The 22,663-nt window shown below is 37.5% G+C and overlaps 3 protein-coding genes across 3 annotated transcripts; all 3 read right to left on the bottom strand.

The window, feature by feature from the left end:
- Positions 1 to 6,892: 6,892 nt before the first annotated feature.
- Positions 6,893 to 8,441, bottom strand: LOC122982679 (P2Y purinoceptor 1-like). The gene has a single exon (XM_044352154.1). The coding sequence runs from the start codon at positions 8,318 to 8,320 to the stop codon at positions 7,334 to 7,336; it is 987 nt and encodes a 328-aa protein (XP_044208089.1). The 5' UTR covers positions 8,321 to 8,441; the 3' UTR covers positions 6,893 to 7,333.
- Positions 8,442 to 11,349: 2,908 nt separating this feature from the next.
- On the bottom strand, positions 11,350 to 12,701 carry LOC122982904 (P2Y purinoceptor 1-like). The gene has a single exon (XM_044352527.1). It carries the CDS (start codon positions 12,699 to 12,701, stop codon positions 11,715 to 11,717), a length of 987 nt encoding a protein of 328 aa, XP_044208462.1. The 3' UTR covers positions 11,350 to 11,714.
- Positions 12,702 to 17,326: 4,625 nt separating this feature from the next.
- LOC122982294 (P2Y purinoceptor 1-like) lies at positions 17,327 to 20,809 on the bottom strand. Its single transcript, XM_044351480.1, has 2 exons — positions 19,803 to 20,809; positions 17,327 to 17,476 (listed from the first exon to the last, which is right to left on the bottom strand). Exons 1-2 carry the CDS (start codon positions 20,439 to 20,441, stop codon positions 17,327 to 17,329), a joined length of 789 nt encoding a protein of 262 aa, XP_044207415.1. The 5' UTR covers positions 20,442 to 20,809.
- Positions 20,810 to 22,663: the final 1,854 nt, after the last annotated feature.

A 22,663-nucleotide genomic window follows, 5' to 3' on the forward strand; every position in this document is an offset into this window, starting at 1 on the left:
AGGCTGAACTCTCATTCCCAAGCAGTCTAAGACGGTCTTGCATGTAGATTTTGGGAACCCGTTCGATATCTAGGTCAGAGGTAGAGGACAGGCGTCTGTTAGTGTTTTGTCCAGCATTAGCAGGGGGCATCACTTGTCTGTCAGGCAGAAACCATTACATGGTGCCTGAACAGGGACATCTGTAGAGTTAAAAGCAAACTCGGAGGTCTCCAGATTTTAAAAGCTCTACCATGTTAGACATGTCACTCGAACATTTACCTACGAAAGTAGCAGCATTAATATAGGGGTCGCCCTTAAACAGTTTACGGGAGTGAAGCACCCCACAGTTACTTAGAAGCTGTGGAACGACTGGGAGCTGATAGTTACCAAGCAATCTAAGCCTTGAAGGTACCTGGTGCAGAGCACCTCTCAGTTCCCCTAATGATGTATCCGTTAGAGTATCCTATAGCACCCTAAAAGCTGGTCACAAGTGCACAGTGATATAGAAACGATCAAGGAAGGGGGGAACGAGAAAAGGGTCCAAGCTTAACCACAGATACTAGCTCCCAATTTAGCTGGCCACCAACACCAAATAGTCGAGCTGATAACATGTTAAACCCACAAATAGTCCGTGGGACAATGAGTAGTGAAGCAGTCATCTCTCACCAAGCAGCTGCAGGATGCAAAAGGAAGTCAACACCCTCCTTTTTCTCACTAAATACCAAGACCACACAGAGCAGCGCTCTGCAGCACAAGACACTCAAAATGCAGCTAAAGTAAAAAAGAAGCGAAAGCTTTATTCTAGATTCAAACTAGTAGAATTTGTCAAGCATGACATCAGAGTATCTACCAAGAGAGTAGGACAGTTTATTCCTGTAGACAGAGCAGGGACGTTAGTTATTCATGTCTGTCTACAGTGCCCATTAGACGACACACAAGATGAGGAAGTCAGAGAAGCAGCAGAAGAGGGAGTGATAGAAGACAGAGAGAAGCGAGGTCCCATTCCCAGAGGAAAGGTGAGACAATAACGTGCTCACAACCTAGAGAAAAGTTATGACAAAATAGTGCATTTAGCTCTCTCTCTCTCCCGCAAGAAATTTCACTCTTCACACATTTGGAAGGTCATTGGACATCAGAGTACGTTGGAGCCTTAACTCTAGCTAGACGGCTAAATCGAAGCACTGCTATTTTGTAAAAGAAAAGACAGAAGTTCTTGCAATTGCAACTGATTCTGATCATTGCTATGAAGCAGGAAGGGAAGAATTGGATTTGTGGGAACAAAGAGAGTTTGAAATCACTTAAGGGATCCCTCTGACACATGCAGAGCAATGGGGCATCATAGCAAAGGTGAGGAGAAGTCCAAAAGTAAAATGGATTAAAGTTGAGAGCCATACTAATGCAATGACTACCTATCTTGAGGTAATAGGGAGGTTGATTTATTAGTTCAGGAGAGGCCAGCAAGACTGGGGCCTTTGCGGTTAACCATACGTACAGAGTGGAAAGATGGAGAAACAGGTCTAACCATAGTACCACAGCCTGACCAATTAAACATGTTAAAGGAAGCACACAAAGGTTTAGGTCATGAGGAGACAGGGTGATAAAATGGTTAAAGAGCACAGGTCTGGACATACCTGGTGCTAGGGGACTTGATCAACTTAAGGAACCTAGGCCCTTTTGCTTTTCAGGTCAGTGATAGAGTCTGGGTGAGCAGAGCGGAAGTGAATCCTAATAAGGAAGCTATTAAATCCAAAACTGAAGGGGAAGACACCATAGTAGAGGTAAATACATATAACACAGCAGTACTTGAAAAATTCGGTCCAGTACATTTTTCACAAATTAGGGGGAAAGACTGCACACACACATACTTTTGGAGGTCTGTTAGTCGTGGCCCTGAGGATAAGCAAGGCGTCTCATATGGTGGGGAGAGCCCTCCAAGGAGAGGCTACGGCTAAACAGGGATACCTCAGAGAGGAGCAGTTGAAACCTTTGGAGTGGTCACTATACGCACCTGGTGAATGCATGATTTGTAGAGCTGAATGTGCCATAGGGAGATGGCATGGCCCAAATCATGAAAAACCTGCAGCTCCCTGATGGAGCCTCTATGAATTTACCTCAAGACAACGTCATATGGGGCATCATATGGAAGGATGCTGTCTCGAGCAAGAAGCAGTGTTAAGTATATGTGCTGTCTTTCATATACTGTACTGTGACAAAACTATGTCTGTTAGTGTTTTGTCCAGCAGGGGGTACCAGTTGTCTGTCAAGCAGAAACCACTCCACCCCAAATAAGATAAAAATGGCAAATTAAGACAAGGCAAGTGATATTTAGTTGAATTAGGTCAAACTATAAAAATGGCAAATTAACACCCCTGCATAGTCAGCATAATCTAATTTGTACTCAAAACAAGACAGATAAGTTTTTAAATCAAAATATAAGATTATCTCACTTACATGGAGTTTTTGCTGTTTGGGTTATTCAGGGGCAGTTTTTCACCCACACAAATGAGAAGGTAAGAGTCTCCCTCTGGTGGTTCCTACTTCAGAGAAAACACTGCAAGCCTTTCTGAACAATCATAATAACATATGATTATGACTTTTCTCTTCATATATAAACACAATTTTCCACATATACAAGTCTGAATTATACTCAGATGACAACAACAACATGGTCATATATATAAACTTGAACCATATTCTAATTTGATTAACCTTTTGTTATTTTATTCATTGTTAACTGTCTTTTATGCTAAACATTGTGTCAGTATAATCACACAAATTTAAATATTAGCATGAATGAAATCTTACTTGCAATCTGTTGCAAACTCAATGGTTTGGTGGTTACATAAGCTGCATATTGCAAACACAGAACTACTAGGCAAGGCAAGTTTATTTGTAGCACATTTCAGCAACAAACCAATTCAAAGTACACTACTACTGCTGAGACAATGAAAATTAAAGGGACAAATATGAAATTAAAAATATTATTATTTTTGAGAGAAAATTACAAATATATACTAATGTCTAATATGTTACTGGAAAAACACATTTTTCATGTATTAAACTTCATCTGTGATTTGATTCATGGGCACACTACCAGAGTCTGTTGGGGGTGGACGTCTGAACATCTGACGAGCTCGCTGGAGCAGCTGTCTGAGCTGAGAACGAATATCTTCATTTCCATGAAGATAAACCAGAGGGTTGAGAGCACTGTTCAAACACACAAGCACACAACTTATCTGATAAGCAATGTAGACTCCATTAAACCAATCATAGCATACCTGCTGTTTTGATAAAACTCTTGAGAAGAGGTTGAGGTTCTTCAATACATGATAGGGGATGTAACAAACACAGAAGAGAACGATCAAGATGAGCAACAACTTCAAACTTCTCTGTTTGTTCTCTGTTTCTGTATCTTGTTAGTGCTGTTTTTGTGGCAGAGAATGACAATCGCATGTCCATAGCAGCCCAGTGTGATGAGTAATGGGAGACAAAATGTAGTGAGTGTCCTTCTGAGGCTGTATTTCAGGTAACCCTCAATGTGCAAAAAACTGAATCACTCAACTAAACACTCGCAAATGTACTGTTAATTATGGTAATCAGTAATACAGTGTTTATACTGCATTTAAGAAAGTTTGCTCAATCTAAAATCTCCAAACATGTCAGCACTCTTTTCTCATTATACTGTTATTACTGTGTGAAATGGGGGAGAGGGGGGGTCAGGTGGGCTTTTCTAGCATAACCAAACCCTAAACACAACACATGAAAAAAACATTTCACAAAACGGACACTGCACACCAGAGAGAGAGAACAAGTCTGTGTACATGACAGATAGTGAGAGAGACAGTGAGAGGGAGGCATGACATGAGAGCATGATGAGGAAAATGCAGCACAGACTGTGCCATCTTTAAGGTATTTACCCCCAAATTTCCTATACAATATATAATATATTATGTTTTATTAGATTAGATTAGATTAGATTAGATTAGATTAGATTAGATTAGATTAGATCAGATTAGATTAGATATAAAAACCACAAACCAAACCAGAAATCTTGGTTTACTCATGGACTCAGACCTGAATTTCAACAGCCACATTAAGACAAAGTCAGCCTACTATCACCTGAAGAATATATCAAGCATTAAAGGATTTATGTCTCAGCAGGATTTAGAAAAACCTGTCCATGAATTTCTCTTCAATAGACTCCACTACTGTAATGTAGTCTTTACAGGTCTCCCTAAAAAATTTGATCAGACAGCTGCATCTGATTCAGAACGCTGCTGCTCGAGTCCTCACTAAGACTAAGAAAGTGGATCATATCAGTCCAGTTCTCAGATCTTTACACTGGTTTCCTGTCTGTCAAAGAATTGATTTTAAAATACTGCTGTTGGTTTATAAAGCACTGAATGGTTTATGGCCAAAATACATTTCTCATCTGCTGTTACGTTATGAACCATCCAAACCTCTCAGGTCGTCTTGGACAGGTCTGCTTTCTGTTCCCAGACTCAAAACTAAACATGGAGAAGCAGCGTTCAGGTTTTATGCTCTACATATCTGGAACAAACTCCCAGAAACCTGCAGGTCTGCTGCAACTCTAAGTTCATTTAAATCACAACTGAAGACCTTTCTGTTTGCCACTGCATTTTACGAAACAAAATTTAAAGGTTAATATCTTATACTGCACTGTAAGTTTTATTCTACTGTTTTATCTGTCTTATTCTATTTTAGCTTATTTTTTATTTCCAATTTAATACTATTCAATTGTATTTAAATGTATTTTTTATTATCTTGTGTTGCTTTTATATTCTGTCTTGATGCCTTTTTTGTTCTATGTAAAGCACTTTGAATTGCCTTGTTGTTGAAATGTACTATACAAATAAACCTGCCTGACTAATAACCTACAAAGTGATATACTCATTATTTTCATAGTTAGGCTATTTGTAGTCATATTTTATTTTTCTAAAAAGTTCGACTCATGAAGCACCAGCTGTCAAGTCTCAAAACACAGTAATAACACTGACACTCCCATATTGCTCATTTAATTGACTTGTCTTTTAAACACAGCTCCTTTCCTGATGACTGGAAATGTGCCATTGTCACGCCTATTTTTTAATCTGGAGACTGCCTTGAAGCCAGTAACTACAGAGCAATGAGTATACTGCCAGTACTCTCAAATGTTGCTGAGAAAGTTGTCATTGAACAACATTTCTTAATACAAGCAGTTTTGGTCTACATTGTATGCAATTTGGCTTTAGAGCAATCATTCAACCAAAACTGCTACCTTGCACTTAATAGAGCAAATTAAATCAAAACTTGATAAAGGAGGAGTAGTTGGTTCTGTATTTTTAGATCTGCGTAAGGCATTCAACACAATCATTCATGATGTTATAATACTGAAACTCTATATATTTAACTTCTCATCTAGAGCACTGGCATGGATGTCTTCATATTTATCTAATAGGATAAAATGTGTTAAAATTTGTGATGCACTGCACAGTAAAATGAAGTGCACAATGGGTGTTCCACAAGGGTCAGTGTTAGGTCCCCTATTATTTAGCCTATATATTAATGATTTCCCTCAACAGTGTCATGATGTAGAACTGCAAAGGTATGCAGATGATACCGTTGTGTACACACATGCAAAAACACCTGAGTTAGCTGCTGCTAAGCTAACTAATGCGTTGGAAAGGATCACACATTGGCTTGATCAATCATGTCTGAGTCTAAATGTAAACAAAGGGTATGTTTTTCTCTAAAACCATGGTACAGCCTCCTAATGCTGATATTCTCATCAAAGGTGAAAAAATTGACATAGTCACTGATTTTAAATATCTTGGTGTGACACTGTATCCAAATTTGAACTTTAAGAAACATGTTAGAAAAATTGTTAAAAACCGTAAAGTACAACTTAGCAAATTTTAGACATATAAGAAACTGTCTCTCTTTCAACACAGCCAAGATATTTATGCTATGATTCTTTCCCATATGTCTTATTTTATCACATGTTGGGGGCAGGCTGAAGAAACAGCCAAAAGACCTCTTGAGTCCCTATACAAACAAACTCTACAAACTCTGGAAAAAAGCCAATGTATTTCCATTACTGTTGGGTACTGAAGAAATACAATTTACTGAGCTTTGAGAATTTTAGATTATTCTCAAATTTGTGCCTATTTTATAAAATTTTAAATGGTTTGGCCCCTCCTCCACCATGTGACTTTGTGTACACTTGTTCAGTAATTTCTATTAGATCCTCCAGAATATCCCCTATACAAGATTGTAACATACCATTTTGTCACACTGCATTTGGGCAGGCAGCTTTCTCTCTGAAAGCCACAACTCAGTGGGATGTCCTACCTGATGGTATGAAGAGTTGCAGTTTCATCAGTACATTCAAAACCAAATTTGAAAAAACTGCTGCTAAAAACTACTCAGCTCTGTAACCACTGACTCTAAATTTCATCTCATGGTCTTCTCATGAACACAAATAATCTTGCTTTTAATTTGAAAAGCTTACATTATTAATATCTAGTTGACATTGTGAGTGTATGTGATGTGGTATTATGTGTACCTTTGTATTTTGTATTATGTGAAAATTATATGAAAACTGGCTATAAGCTAACTCTGGTGCAGTACATCAAATGGTAACATTTATGTTTAACACTGTAACACTGGTCCCAGATAATACAATACGACAATCTCTCACTAGTCTGTGACCCAGCTCTTTGGTCATGATAAAGAAAGGGAAATGAGGTGTAAATATCCTAACTCCCTGTATAAAATAGTCACTCAGTAGATCAGTAATAGTGGTGAGATTTAAAGCACTGTGTTGCTCTTTGCTTGTACTGCTACCTTCCTGTGCTATGTGCGTCTGTGATGTGCAGATTATGTAGGGGTGTTGAAAACAGTGACGCTCATACAATTTGCATCCTGTTTATTATACATATTCAAGCAATCAATTTCCTGTTTCAGTACATACACATCACACTTATTACTGAGCTTTGCCCCACAACCCCAATAAGTTGTTCTATCCTCTCTGCAAACCTTTCTGACAGAGAGCAGTAAGTTTTCAAAATTGTTTAAGTACATTTTCTAATCTTAGCTCTTTTTTAGCATGTTAACAACAAAACTTACAACCATATAAGACAAAACATTGACCCAGTACAATAAATGTTTTATAGCGGCAGATGATGCAATATGATTAATTCACATAGCAGACAATTTACAGGGTAGAAAATTTAGTAGGAGTGATGAACAGCTGCAAGACATCTTGACAAGCTCAAAAACATTATTTTTGAGAAACATTTACAGATATATGCTAATGTCTAATATGTCACTGTAAGAACACATTTGTCATGTATTAAACTTCATCTGTGATTTGATTCATGGGCACACTACCAGAGTCTGTTGGAGGTGGACGTCTGAACATCTGACGAGCTCGCTGGAGCAGCTGTGTGAGCTGAGCAGTAATATCTTCATTTCCATGAAGATAAACCAGAGGGTTTAGAGCACTGTTCAGACACACAAGTCCACGACTTATCTGATGAGCAATGTAGACTCCATTAGACCATTCACGGCATTTCTTCTGTTCTAATAAAACTCTTGACCAGAGGTTGAGGTTCCTCAATACATGATAGGGGATGTAACAAACAGAGAAGAGAACAATCAAGATGAGCAATAATCTCAAGCATCTCTTTTTCAGTACCTTGTCAGTGGTATTTTTGCGGCAGAGAATGAAAATCAGATGTCCATAGCAGCCCAGTGTGATGAGGAATGGGAGACAAAACCCAGTAAGTGTCCATCCAAAGCTGTATTTCAGGTAATCCTCAACATATTTCTTGTGGGTGGTATCGTAGCATTTCCCAGGCTTGTTTCTAAATGTCTTGGTGTAGAACATGTCCGGAAGACTTTGAACACTCACCAACAGCCAAACCATGACTGAAATAGCCACAGGGTGGATGACAGTTAATCTTCCCCTCACTCTCATTGGATGGACAATGGCCAGGTACCTGTACACACTTATACAAGTAAGGAATCCAATGCTGCCATATAAATTCAGGTTGAAGCAGAATCTTGTTATCTTGCAGAATGCATCTCCGAAGATCCAAGTACTGTCCTTGAAATAGTACACCATCAGAAATGGGAGTGTGAGCAGATACAAAATATCAGTAAGACCAACGTTCAGAACAAAAACATTGATGTCCCCCAGTTTCTTCCAGTTGTGCAGCAAAGACTTCAGTCCCCATCCATTAGCCACCAGACCAACGATGAATACTAAGATGAAAACAGGTGGCAGGAATCTGCTTGTAAAGTCAAAGCTGACACGTTGACAAGTTGTGTTATTCATTGTTAGTGTAATTCCTTCCCTCGGTGAGTGTGTGAAACAGAATAACAGTTCAGTTCAGAGAAGACTTCCTGTTTTAAGCCTTGGCCTCTGAATACTAGATATGTGTCTCTGCACCTGCGAGTTTACAGGAAATGGACCCTTAAAATTTCATTGGTTGACTTGTTGGTTATTTTTATTAAAACTGAAAATAGAAAGTGAATCAATACTCAAACCAAGTCACAGCTTAGACTGCAATAACAGGCTAATATGTACTTGTCTGTCTTTATTTTTGTGACTCCTCTAACAATACCTTTTGATAAATGAAAACTGAATTTTAACTCTAGTTTAGTAGCCTGTGTGTGTAGCACCATTTCTAACATGAGGGCATTAAATATTTAAATTAATCAATTAGAACATAGTTATAATATAATTTCTCTTAAAACCTGATCAACAATTCCAGGCAAACATCAATTTATCCTCCTCTATCTTTATTTAAAACTGAGAAAGTTAGTTGGAAATGTTTAGTACATTACATTTCACCACTTTATATCAGAAAGGCTGCAGTTTTTGCTAGTGACCACACAAAGTTTCACACTACATATTGGAAATTATTTCTGTATCATGTAGTCAGCAGAAGTTCTATAGTGCAGGACTACATGATAATTTTACTCACTTTCAGTAAAGTCATTATTTACCATTACTTGGGTAGATTCCACCAAGACAGAGATTTTTACTGAAATGAAATGAAATTAAAAAATGTGCATTTGATGAATAAACCTTATAGTTTGCACTGTCAGGTTTGGGTTCTTTGTGGTTTACCACTTCCTGTGGTAAAACTGTGTTTCTATTTTAGCTGTGAGTTGATTGTATTGTTCTTATATGTTATCAGTATACAGTAATATAACAAGAAATGTTTGAATGTTATGGCAGTGTACCTCTGATTATCACAAATATTGTTGTTAATAGCTTCATTTTCTGGTGATCGAATCATTTAGCTTTGTAAATCAGTAATAAGCCTTTTAATAATAACAGTTTTTGGTTTGGATACACTCCAACCAAAAATGTAGCAATTATAAATTATGTCTTTAGCATGAATAAAGAGAGTTACAGAATACATCTTTTAAAAGTAATGATCTAGTATCTTGAGAGTTGACACTGTTTCTCTGTAGATTTCTAGCCACACTAGCAGCATAGCTCTCACTGGCCAGCAGCCACAATGCAGCAGGAACCTCTGTGTGTGTTTGTATGTGAGCAAGTGCACGTACATACAGCAGGGGATGGCGGTGGGGTTGACTGACTGGGAGTGAGAGATGTTTTGCTGAAACACGGTGCAAAACACAATGTTAGAGATCTTTTATGTAATTATAAGAAGTGTAAGTGAGGAAAAAGACATCACCTGCAATAGTCTCGTGCCGTGAGCATTTTTACGGAAATAAAATGAAATAAAAAATTTGCACTTGATGAATAAACTTCTAATTTGCACTCAATTTATGTATTACAGATGGGTACTGTGTTAGTGGATAAGCTATTAGAGTAACACGAGGTGTCAGGTTGCTACTGACTGGTTGGGTTTTGTATGGTTTACCACTTCCTGTGGTAAAGCATGTTTTTATTTTAGCTGGGAGTTGATTGTATTGTTCTGATATGTCATCAGTATACAGTAATATAGTTGAGACTGTTTCTCTGTAGATTTCTAGCCACTCATACTCATACTCATGTTTTATTTTGCAAGTTCTTACATGTTTTACATTTAAGATAGATCATTGTGACAACTGTTTGATTAATTTCCTGTGTTTATTGTTTAATTTTTCTTGTGATGTGATATTTTGCAGAAGGGGTGATGCCAGTTACACACACCCACCTGGGGCCTCTACTTAGCTGTTTGATAAATTCTTGTTAGGAAGGATGCTGTCTCCAGCAAGAAGCCGTTGTGAAGTGTTGTGACATGTCACAGTCACACAGGCGGTAGCTGTGAAGAGGCCGCCAGTCGGAGGCGGTAGACACGGGGTGTGGTTGTCCTCCATGTGGTTTTATAAAACCTCTGTTGCAGATACATGCAGTCTTAAGTATATGTGCTGTCTTTCGTATACTATACTGTGACAAAACTATGTCTCTTAGTGTTTTGTCCAGCAGGGGGTACCAGTTGTCTGTCAAGCAGAAACCATTACACCGAAAATAAGATAAAAATGGCAAATTAAGACAAGGCAAGTGATATTTAGTTGAATTAGGTCAAACACCCCTGCATAGCCAGCATAATCTAATTTGTACTCAAAACAAGACAGATAAGTTTTTAAATCAAAATATAAGATTATCTCACTTACATGGAAATAGAGTTTTTGGAGTGCAGTTGTAGCACTTAAAGTACAGTTGTATGATGTTATGCGTATCATGTAAGATGTTATTCATAAGTGTGCAAACAGTTTGGGTGATCCAGTTTTTCACCCACACAAATGAGAAGGTAAGAGTCTCCCTCTGGTGGTTCCTACTTCAGAGAAAACATTGCAAGCCTTTCTGAACAATCATAACAACATCAAAGGACAGAACTCCCCATGCACAGCCAGTATTTTCAGTCAGGTGCTGGTCGGTTGGAGGAACATATAAGATGAAAATCAAAGTTAACCACCGCACACTGTAATGACTTTACTGTGACTTTATTAAGAGCAAACAACGCGTTTCACCTGTAGCTTCTTCAGGTTCACTCAGTACAACTGCTCACAGGTACTCACAGGTGTGATAAATACATCTGAGTCACATGACTAATGATTTGGTCACCAGAAAACGAAGCTATTAACTGTAAATATTAAATGTACTGAGCAAACCTGAAGAAGCTACAAGCGAAACGCGTTGTTTGCTCTTAATAAAGTCACAATAAAGTCATTACAGTGTGCGGTGGTTAATTTTGATTTTCAAATAATAACATATTGAGACTTGAACATTAAGAGAATTTATTATTTACATGATTTTAAAAGTTTTTCTCTGCATATATAAACACAATTTTCCACATGTACAAGTCTGAATTATACTTAGATGACAACAACAGCATGGTCATATATAAACTTGAACAGTATTCTTATTTGATTAACCTTTTGTTATTTTATTCATTGTAAACTGTCTTTTTATGCTAAATATTGTGTCAGTATATCACATGAAGTTAAATATTAGCATGAATGAAATCTTACTTGCAATCTGTTGCAAACTCAAAGGTTTGGTGGTTACATAAGCTGCATATTGCAAACACAGAACTACTAGGCAAGGCAAGTTTATTTATGTAGCACATTTCAGCAACAACACAACATACTGCTGGGACAATGAAAATTAAAGGGACAAATTTAAATTAAAAACATTATTTTTGAGAAACATTTACAGATATATACTAATGTCTAATATGTCACTGTAAGAACACATTTGTCATGTATTAAACTTCATCTGTGATTTGATTCATGGGCACACTACCAGAGTCTGTTTGAGGTGGACGTCTGAACATCTGACGAGCTCGCTGGAGCAGCTGTGTGAGCTGAGAAGGAATATCTTCATTTCCATGAAGATAAACCAGAGGGTTGAGAGCACTGTTCAGACACACAAGCCCACGACTTATCTGATGAGCAATGTAGACTCCATTAAACCAATCATAGCATACCTGCTGTTTTAATAAAACTCTTGAGAAGAGGTTGAGGTTCTTCAATACATGATAGGGGATGTAACAAACACAGAAGAGAACAATCAAGATGAACAACAACTTCAAACTTCTCTGTTTCTGTACCTTGTCAATGGTATTTCTGCGACAGAGAATGACAATCACATGTCCATAGCAACCCAGTGTGACGAGGAATGGGATGCAAAACCCAGTGAGTGTCCTTCCGAGGCTGTATTTCAGGTAATCCTCAACATATCTCTTGTGGGTCGTATCATAGCATTTCCCAGGCCTGTTTCCAAATGTCTTGGTGTAGAACATGTCCGGAAGACTTTGAACACTCACCAACAGCCAAACCATGACTGAAATAGCCACAGAATGGGTGACAGTTAATCTTCCCATCATTCTCGCTGGATGAACAATGGTCAGGTACCTGTACACACTTATACAAGTAAGGAACCCAATGCTGCCATATAAATTCAGGTTGAAGCAGAATCTTGTTATCTTGCAGAATGTGTCTCCAAAGATCCAAGTCTCTTCCTTAAAATAGTACACCATCAGAAACGGGAGTGTGAGCAGATACAAAATATCTGCAAGACCAAGGTTCAGAACAAAAACATTGATGATCTTAAGTTTCCTCCATTTCTGCAGCAAAGACTTCAGTCCCCATCCATTAGCTACCAGACCAATGGTGAATACCAAGAAGTAAACAGGTGGCAGGAATCTGCCTGTAAATTCAAAGCTGACACGAGGACAGGAGGTGTTCATCATTCTGTCTCCTGAAAAGCAGCAAATAATGTAAAGCAAGTATGCTATGGTACCTGGAAATAATTGAGGAAATGTGTCATTAAAAATGCTTCCTGTGAACATTCATTAGAATTTCATCACTGTGGGAGTGAACCGAAAATGTTCATTTGATTTCCTGAAGCAGCTAGATACAATGTTAAAATGTTAACCTAACCATGCAAACTATTAATACATGATATGACAGAATGCATGTAATCATGTTTTTCTCTTTTTTCTTGCACTGTGATAAGAGATGAAAAGAATGTGGGTGAAAACCAGTGGCTACATGTCAGTATCAGTGTTTCAGTGTGAATTTCCCACCGTATTGTACAGAGGTGTTTTTATGTTCTTTTTAAGAAAAATGTTTTTTTAAAGTGCAAATCAAAATGTCAGCCTATCAGGTCTCATCTGATCATGCCCATAACAGTGACATGGCACTTAGTGTGGATTGCAGCATGCAGCACCTGTCAAAGCTTTCCTGTTTTTACATTGCTGGGAGCACAACCCTTTATTGCTTTCTAATGTACCTTTCTAATGTAATGTTATGAGATAACGGTTCAACTGCACTAGCAGCAGCTCAACTAGTCCAGCCTGGTCAATGATTTGCAGTTTGGAGCGTAATTTTCCAGAAATCCTGAATAAAACACTGTTTACAAGGTTATAATGGCGGTGCAATATACAAACTAAAAGATATAACAAATAATCCTTGACGCAGGTAAAATCTCACATCCTCATTTTTATGACTTAAACAAAAGGGTCACTCATAGCAGTGGCATAGCACTCAACTAAACACTCGTGAATGTAGTGTTGATTATGGTAATCAGTAATGTGGTAATTGTGTAAAGTGTTTATACTGCATTTAAGAAAGTTTGCACATACTGTTATTACTGTGTGAAGGGGCTTTTCAAGCATGACCAGAACCTTAACACGACACACAAAGACATTTCACCGTGCACCACAGACAGAGAACAAGACTGTGTACATGAGAGATAGTGAGAGAGACATCGTCAGGGAGGCATGACCTGACAGGGTGTGATGACGAAAATGAAGCACAGACTGCACCAAGTTCAAGGTATTTACCCCCAAATTAACCTATAATAACCTATAAAGTGATAAAATTATTATTCAGCTTTTTTTTACCAAATCATATGTTTCCCTCACGGTACAGTGCCAATTATTTTGGTTTGTGGATCAGGGACTGGGAACTCCTGGTTACCTGGTCTGCAGCAAGGTTCTCTTGATAGCTTTTTCAATGAAGACAAAGGCCCAGTAGCATCTCACTATACCTTCACCGCCAGTCAGTGCATCCCTGGGAGTTTACAGTATCACTGACCAATCTTGACTGAACTCTGGATTGACTTTGGTTCTGTCCAGTCACAAACTAGATTTGTTGTCCCTACCTTTTCCATTTTGTGAAATGTTGTGTTTTGAACCTCAGGTCTTCATACATGGAGTAATGTTAAATAATACCTCAGTCTTAATTATTAAACTTTTGTGATGTGCATGCACGGTTTCAAAGGGGTGGCCAGGGTGGCCAATGCCACACCTACAATCTGATTGCTGGGTGTTTAGCTAGCACATTTGTTTCTACCAACCGAGACAATATGTCTGTATGGTTGACAGAGGTGAGTCAGTCCTCAGGCCATCCCCCACCCTCACCCCCTCCAGGGCTGACTCACACTGTGTCAAAAGGTGGGAATTCCCCTTAACTGCTTTATCATTGCAGAAACAACCAGTACTAGGAAACTCCCCAAGCTAAGATTTTAGGAGGCTGCATTTATAAATTATATTGTCAAATTCAGCATAGATCTTTAAAAATGCAAGAACTTGATATTGCTATCTAGCAAGCTAACAATTTACCCTGCTAGCTATTTACCTTGAGATTATATAGTATGAGACTAATTAAAATCTAATGTAAACTTAATAAATAGTTTTAGCTCTGTTAAGGTTTGTGATACCCGCCTGTAAAACTGATTAAAGTAAACCAAATGGAATACATTTTAAAAAGATGATAGGATAATATTAATTAATAAGGCCTGAATATATCCTGAATATACTTTGTGAATATGCTATTGCTGCTTAGTTACATAGTGTGGGCTTAGCCCTTTCTTATCTCTCCACAGGAACATTGGTGAAGTTCCTATCAACAAAAAAAAGGAAACAAGCCGCCCTTCCAGGTCCTGATACTGATGAATGTGAGTTAATTGCATCCTAATGGTACTGATGAGATATGCCAAGTCCTCTAAAATCATCATGACAATATGTTCCCTTTTATTTTTTTTCTTATGAGGTCCATCAAGTTCCACCATCTCTGGTACTTTAGCAACAGCAACTCCAAGATCCATAACTAAGGAGTTGATTTATTACTATTAAATAGTCAGATAAACAGACTGTTACATTTGTTTTTTCTGCTAACATTAGTGTGAAAAATGTTTAAGCTAGATGTTGATGAGCACTGATCTCATAATGTGAGGTTCGTTCCCAAAGAGAAAGAACTTCTTAAAGACTTAATTTTACTTAATTTTACTTTTATACTTTTAAGTTGTTTATGTTTACCTTATTTCTTTAATATCAAACTATCTGTTTATATTGTAACTAAGGAGTTTATTACATTTGTTTTTCAGCAAATGTGTCAAATGTTTAGATTCTATAAATGCTTTTTGATTAATATCTGATTATTTAATAGGTGTTCTGGGAAACATAATGGCAGCGAAAGTTGGTCAGAATGGCCCAGTGGGATTTTCTACCTGGGGCCCCAGCAGACTCTGGAATTGCTCAAGTCCACACTCCTCTTCTCACAGTCTGTAAATTCTGGATTATGATTATTACAGGTGCTGGTGATATGAACATGCCACTTGTTTGATCCAGATAAGAGATAAATACAAATACTATACAATATCTGCGCTTGTTAATCAGATGCTATTACTTTCACATAGAAGTGCTGCTTGTGCTGTTGTTGACATCGCACTGTTCTCTCATCTATGTTTCTGATATCTCTGATGGCACATCAACGGCATCATTTTCTTACTGCATCAGTCATAGGCCTTGATATCATCCTCAAATCATAATATACATTGGCTTATCATAATAATCATAATAATTTTTGCTGTTCTTATTTAATTTAATGTGTTTGAACAGCGTGCGCATTTTCCACATCTATAATTTCCATACACTTGTTGAGAAAGCCAATTAGTTTGTATAGATTCCTCATACATAGAACTGACAACAGTATCTCTGACAGGAAGAGGCAGAAATGTCAGAGATACAGGAAAGAATCATTCGTCATTCATCATCTCATCAAAAGGTCAGAATCCCCCTTAACTGCTTTTTCTTACTACATCAGTCATAGGCCTTGATATCATCCCCAAATCATAACATATATTGGCTTATCATAATCATCATTATAATGTTTGCTGTTCTTATTTAATCTGAACAATAATGTGTAGCCTATGTTTTGGTAAAAGGCCTCATCAGCTCTTTGAATGGCTTCTTATAGATCCATGACCACAAATACTTTCACAGGTTTAGTTACAGTTAATTATCTTATTATATAAGTATATGCTATAATGTAAGGTATACTATATAATTCAAATTAGTCATTTTGAGTTAATTTAGAGGAAGAGAGAACCCAGGGTTTGTATAATGCATTTTTGTTTGGTGGTTTGTGGAGAGCATTTGACTAAGAGCCTTATCTTTTGCAAATGAGCTCAGAGAAAGGCCCTATTTATTTGTCACTGTTGATGTTTGCCTACTTGACTATAAAAGTTGTGAAGCACTAACCTTCAAGTCCCAAAACACGGTAATAACACTGACATCTGTCACATGGCAAGGTGAGGCAAGTTTATTTGTACAGCACATTTCAACAAAAAGGCCATTCGAAGTGCTTTACATAGAGCATAAAAGGCATTAAAACAGAATATAAAATCAACACAAGTAAAAAGACATAACAATTAAAAAGTTTTACATCTGGAAATAAAAAAGAAGCTAAAAAGGGAATAAGACAGATAAAACAAGAGAATAAAAGTAACAGTGCAGTGTAACATATTAACCCTTAATGTGGTTTAATGAAAGGCAGCAGCAAACAGAAAAGTCTTCAGCCACTAGTCTGTGTGTTGTCATGACCCGTCTCTGTGGTCATGACAGAGAGAGGGAAATGCAGTGGAAATATCCTAACTCCCTGTATAAAATAGTCACACAGTAGCTCAGTAATGTTGGTGAGTTTGAAAACACTGTGTGACCTTTGCTTGTACTGCTAGCTTCCTGTGCTATTTACACCTGTGATGTGCAGTTCATGCAGTGGTGTTGAAAACAGTGAAGCTCATATAATTTGCATCCTTTTTATTTTTACACATTCACAAGTCAACTTCCTGTTTTTATACATACACATCACACTGATTACTGAGCCCCGCCCCACAACCACAATAAGTCGTCCTATTTTCTCTGCAAACCTTTCTGACAGAGAACATTGAAGTTCTCAGAATTGTTTAAGTACATTTTCTAATCTTAGTTGTTTTTAACATGTTAACAGCAAAATATAAAACCACATAAGACAAAACATTGACCCAATAGAATAAATGTTTTACAGTGGCAGATGATGCAATATGATTCATTCACATATCAGACAATTTATCAGACAGCTGCATGACAGCTTGACGAGCTCGCTGGAGCAGCTGTCTGAGCTGAGCGGGTATATCTTCATTTGCATGAAGATAAACCAGAGGGTTGAGAGCACTGTTCAGACACACAAGTCCACGACTTATCTGATGAGCAATGTAGACTCCATTAGACCATTCACGGCACATATGCTGTTTGGACAGAACTCTTGACCAGAGGTTGAGGTTCTTGAATACATGAGAGGGGATGTAACAAACAGAGAAGAGAACAATCAAGATGAGCAATAACCTCAAGCACCTCTTTTTCAGTACCTTGTCAGTGGTATTTCTGCAGCAGAGAATGACAATCGCATGTCCATAGCAGCCCAGTGTGATGAGGAATGGGAGACAAAACCCAATAAGTGTCCATCCGATGCTGTATTTCAGGTAATCCTCAACATATTTCTTGTGGGTGGTATCATAGCATTCAGTGGTGTTTCCAGATGTTTTGGTGTAGAACATGTCTGGAAGACTTTGAACGCTCACCAACAGCCAAACCATGACTGAAATAGCCACAGAGTGGGTGACAGTTAATCTTCCCATCACTCTCATTGGATGGACAATAGCCAGGTACCTGTACACACTTATACAAGTAAGGAATCCAATGCTGCCATATAAATTCAGGTTGAAGCAGAATCTTGTTATCTTGCAGAATGTGTCTCCAAAGATCCAAATCTCCTCCTTGATATAGTACACCATCAGAAATGGGAGTGTGAGCAGATACAAAATATCAGTAAGACCAAGGTTCAGAACAAAAACGTTGATGTCCCCCAGTTTCTTCCAGTTGTGCAGCAAAGACTTCAGTCCCCATCCATTAGACACCAGACCAACGATGAATACTAAGATGAAAACAGGTGGCAGGAATCTGTTTTTAAAGTCAAAGCTGATAAGTTGACAAGTTATGTTATTCATTGTTAGTGTAATTCCTTCCCTCGGTGAGTGTGTGAAACAGAATAACAGTTCAGCAGTTCAGAAAAGACTTCCTGTTTTAAACCTTGGCCTCTGAATATTTGATATGCGTTACTACACCTGTGAGTTTACAGGAAATGGACCCGTAAAATTTCATTGGTTGACTCTAAAAATGGAAAGTGAGTCCATACTCAAACCAAGTCACAGCTTAGACTGCAATAACAGGCTAATATGTACTTGTCTGTCTTTATTTTTCTGACTCCTCTGACAATACCTTTTGATAAATGGAAACTTAAGTTTAACTCTAGTTTAGTAGCCTATGTGTGTGGCACCATTTCTAACATGAGGGTATTAAATAATGAAATATCATCAATTAGAACATAGCCATAATTTAATTTCTCTTCAAACCTGATCAAGGATTCCATGCAAATATCAATTAATCCTCCCCTATCTTTACTTAATAATAAGTGAAATGTTTGGGAAAGATATGTAAAAAGCTGCAGTATGCACAGATTGAGGTAAAACTAATGTGATGCATGTGATTAAAATGAAATAAAATAAAAAAAAGAAAATGTTTGTATAAAGCAATGATGTAATATTGAAAGAAAAATATGAACCAAAAACAAAGAAATCATTGTAACAATGCAGGCCATATGTAAAATACTGAAACATTTTTCACTGTACATAAGAGACATGTTCAATTACAGTAAACAAAAAATGAAGAAATAAGTGCAACATCATCTAATTACAAACACACAGACAAAACTGTGCAAGTTAAAAATTGCATTGCTCACATCAGGAAATAATATGTGTCAACACAAAGGTTGGAATCATTCTGTGGGATACAAGTACATACTTTTATATCATTAGAAATTTGTTATTGATATATTTACAGATTAGTGCTGTAAATGTGTCTTTTAAGCTGTATTCATGACCAAATTAACACCGTGTTCAAATGTCATCAAGTCATAGTTTAGTTTTTTCAGGTATAAAAAATATTATGAAATGTTATGAGAAAAAAAATCACAGTGAACAGTGGTGTTTTCAGAATTGTCTCAGTACATTTTCTAATCTTAGCTTCTTCTCTTTTTTTAGCATGTTAACAGCAAAATATAAAACCATATAAGACAAAACACTGACCCAGTACAATAAATGTTTTACAGTTGCAGATGATGCAATACAATTCATTCACATAGCAGACAACTTACTGGGAAAACTGAGTAGGGGTGATGGACAGCCGCGAGACAGCTTGACGAGCTCGCTGGAGCAGCTGTCTGAGCTGAGAACGAATATCTTCATTTGCATGAAGATAAACCAGAGGGTTGAGAGCACTGTTCAGACACACAAGTCCACGACTTATTTGTTGAGCAATGTAGACTCCATTAGACCATTCACGGCATATCTGCTGTTTTAATAAAACTCTTGACCAGAGGTTGAGGTTCCTCAATACATGATAGGGGATGTAACAAACAGAGAAGAGAACAATCAAGATGATTAATAATCTCAAGCATCTCTTTTTCAGTACCTTGTCAATGGTATTTTGGCGGCAGAGAATGACAATCACATGTCCATAGCAGCCCAGTGTGATGAGGAATGGGAGACAAAACCCAGTGAGTGTCCATCCGATGCTGTATTTCAGGTAATCCTCAACATATGTGTCATTGGTGGTATCGTAGCATGCAGTCTTGTTTTCAGATGTCTTGGTGTAGAACATGTCCGGAAGACTTTGAACACTCACCAACAGCCAAACCATGACTGAAATAGCCACAGAGTGGGTGACAGTTAATCTTCCCTTTGCTCTCATTGGATGGACAATGGCCAGGTACCTGTACACACTTATACAAGTAAGGAATCCAATGCTGCCATATAAATTCAGGTTGAAGCAGAATCTTGTGATTTTGCAGAATGTGTCTCCGAAGATCCAAATCTTCTCCATAAAATAGTACACCATCAGAAATGGGAGTGTGAGCAGATACAAAATATCTGCAAGACCAAGGTTCAGAACAAAAACGTTGATGTCCCCCAGTTTCTTCCAGTTGTGCAGCAAAGACTTCAGTCCCCATCCATTAGCCACCAGGCCAACGATGAATACTAAGATGAAAACAGGAGGCAGGAATCTGTCTGTAAATTCAAGGCTGACACGTTGACAAGTTGTGTTATTCATTGTTAGTGTAATTCCTTCCCTCGGTGAGTGTGTGAAACAGAATAACAGTTCAGCAGTTCAGAAAAGACTTCCTGTTTTAAGCTTTGGCTTCTGAATACTAGATATGTGTTTCTGCACCTGCGAGTTTACAGGAAATGGACCCTTAAAATTTCATTGGTTGCCTCGTTTGTCATTTTTTAAAACTGAAAATAGAAAGTGAATCAATGCTCAAACCAAGTCACAGCTTAGACTGCAATGACAGGCTAATATGTACTTGTCTGTCTTTATTTTTGTGACTCCTCTGACAATACCTTTTGATAAATGGAAACTGAGGTTTAACTCCAGTTTAGTAGCCTATGTGTGTAGCACCATTTCTAACATGAGGGCATTAAATATTTACTTAAGCTTTTAAGCTATTAGAGTAACCTGAGGTGTCAAGTATCTACTATCTGGCAGGGTTTCATAATGTTTACCACTTCCTGTAGTAAAGCATGTTTCTATTGTAGTGGTGAGTTGATTGTACTGTTCTGATATGTTATCAATATATAGTAATATAACAAGACATGTTTGATTTGTATGGCAGTATACCTCTGATTATCTCAAATGTTGTCGTTAATAGCTTTATTTTCTGACAATCAAATCATTTAGCTTTGTAGATCAGTAATAAGCCTTTTAATAATAACAGTGTTTGGTTTGGATACACTCCAACCAAAAATGTTGTTTAAAAACTGACAACCCAAATATTGTACCAATTGGAAATGACCTATTTCCAATCTATAGCAATTATAAATTATGTGTTTAGCATGAATAAAGAGAGTTACAGAATACTAATATCTTGAGACTTGAGACTGTTTCTCTGTAGATTTCTAGCCACACTAGCAGTATGGCTCATGTCTGTTGTCGGACGGTTGGTCCACCACTTTGGTTCAGACTGAAATCTCTCAACAACTATTGGATGGACTGCAGCTAAATTTTGTACAGACATTCATGACTCCCAGAGGATGAATCCTACTGACTTTTGTAATCCCCTGACTTTTTGTTGTAGCACCACTATGAGGTTGACTTTTGTGGTACTGAGTGAAAAGTCTCAATAATTATTGAATGAATTACCATGAAATTTGGTTCAGACATTCATGTCCCCCTCAGGATAACTGTAATCACTTTATGACTTTTCTTCTAGCGCCATCATCAGGTAAAAAATTTGATTTGTCCAGTATTTTGGTTTATGATAAAAAAAACCCCCTGCAAAACCTAAGACATTCCCATCAGCCTGAACTGTATTTTGTGTTTAGTAGAGACTGTTCTCCTAAGAAAAGTGACAGTCACCCCAAAACAACCTATAGTTACATTTGAATGACGGATGCCAACTACAATTACTGTAACTACAATTGTCCCTTAGCAGTAAATTCATTGTTACTATTGTAGCCATGACAACAGAGGTTACAATAACTTTAAGGATGTAGCATGGTTTTGTGCCTAAACCTAACCAGTTGTCACATAATAAAACATAATTATTTTTTAACAGTGATTTGTTATGGTTTTGGAAAGCACTACCAATAGAGGCGCCAGATTAGAAAAAGCTCCTATGTGTCCTTCAGGAGTGCACATGGTCAAACAACATATTTGTTCATTTAATTTGGAGGGCTTGTTGGTTTAGTGCAAATTAGCAAATGTTAGCATGCTAAACATGTGAACATAGTCGACATTATACTTGCCAAGCATGAGCATGTTAGTATACTGATGTTTGCATTTAACTCAAAGTGCTGTGCCTAAATACAACTCCACAAAGCTGCTAGCATGACTGTGACTGTTTGTTTGTTTGTTGAAGCATTACTTTACTGAAGTGTATTTCAAGTGCGTTCTGATATGCTACAAACTGATACTGAGCTGTTCTGCTTTATATTTATAAATTCATTTCCTGACCTGACTGTTTGACAACAGTGTACTAGTTGGATTTCAGCCACCATTGATAAGGTCATATGGTAACAAGCAGAAATGGACAAGATACAATTTGAAACAGTCCTCCATCTAAGATAATAACCCACAACCATACATTACAACGACCCTCAAAATGATTACTTTTGATAACAAGCAGTCTTTACTTCAAAATGTTGTCTTATGTTCTAATGATGCTGGTGATATGTTTATTGCACTGCCTTTAGTCTCAGCAGTAGACCCTGTAGTCCACTAGATGTCAGGATGCCTTAAAAAGATTGTGTGGTCTGACTGACTTGTGGTCTGTT

Source organism: Thunnus albacares, chromosome 5 (assembly GCF_914725855.1).
Source record: "Thunnus albacares chromosome 5, fThuAlb1.1, whole genome shotgun sequence".
In the NCBI taxonomy this organism is placed as follows: domain Eukaryota; kingdom Metazoa; phylum Chordata; class Actinopteri; order Scombriformes; family Scombridae; genus Thunnus; species Thunnus albacares.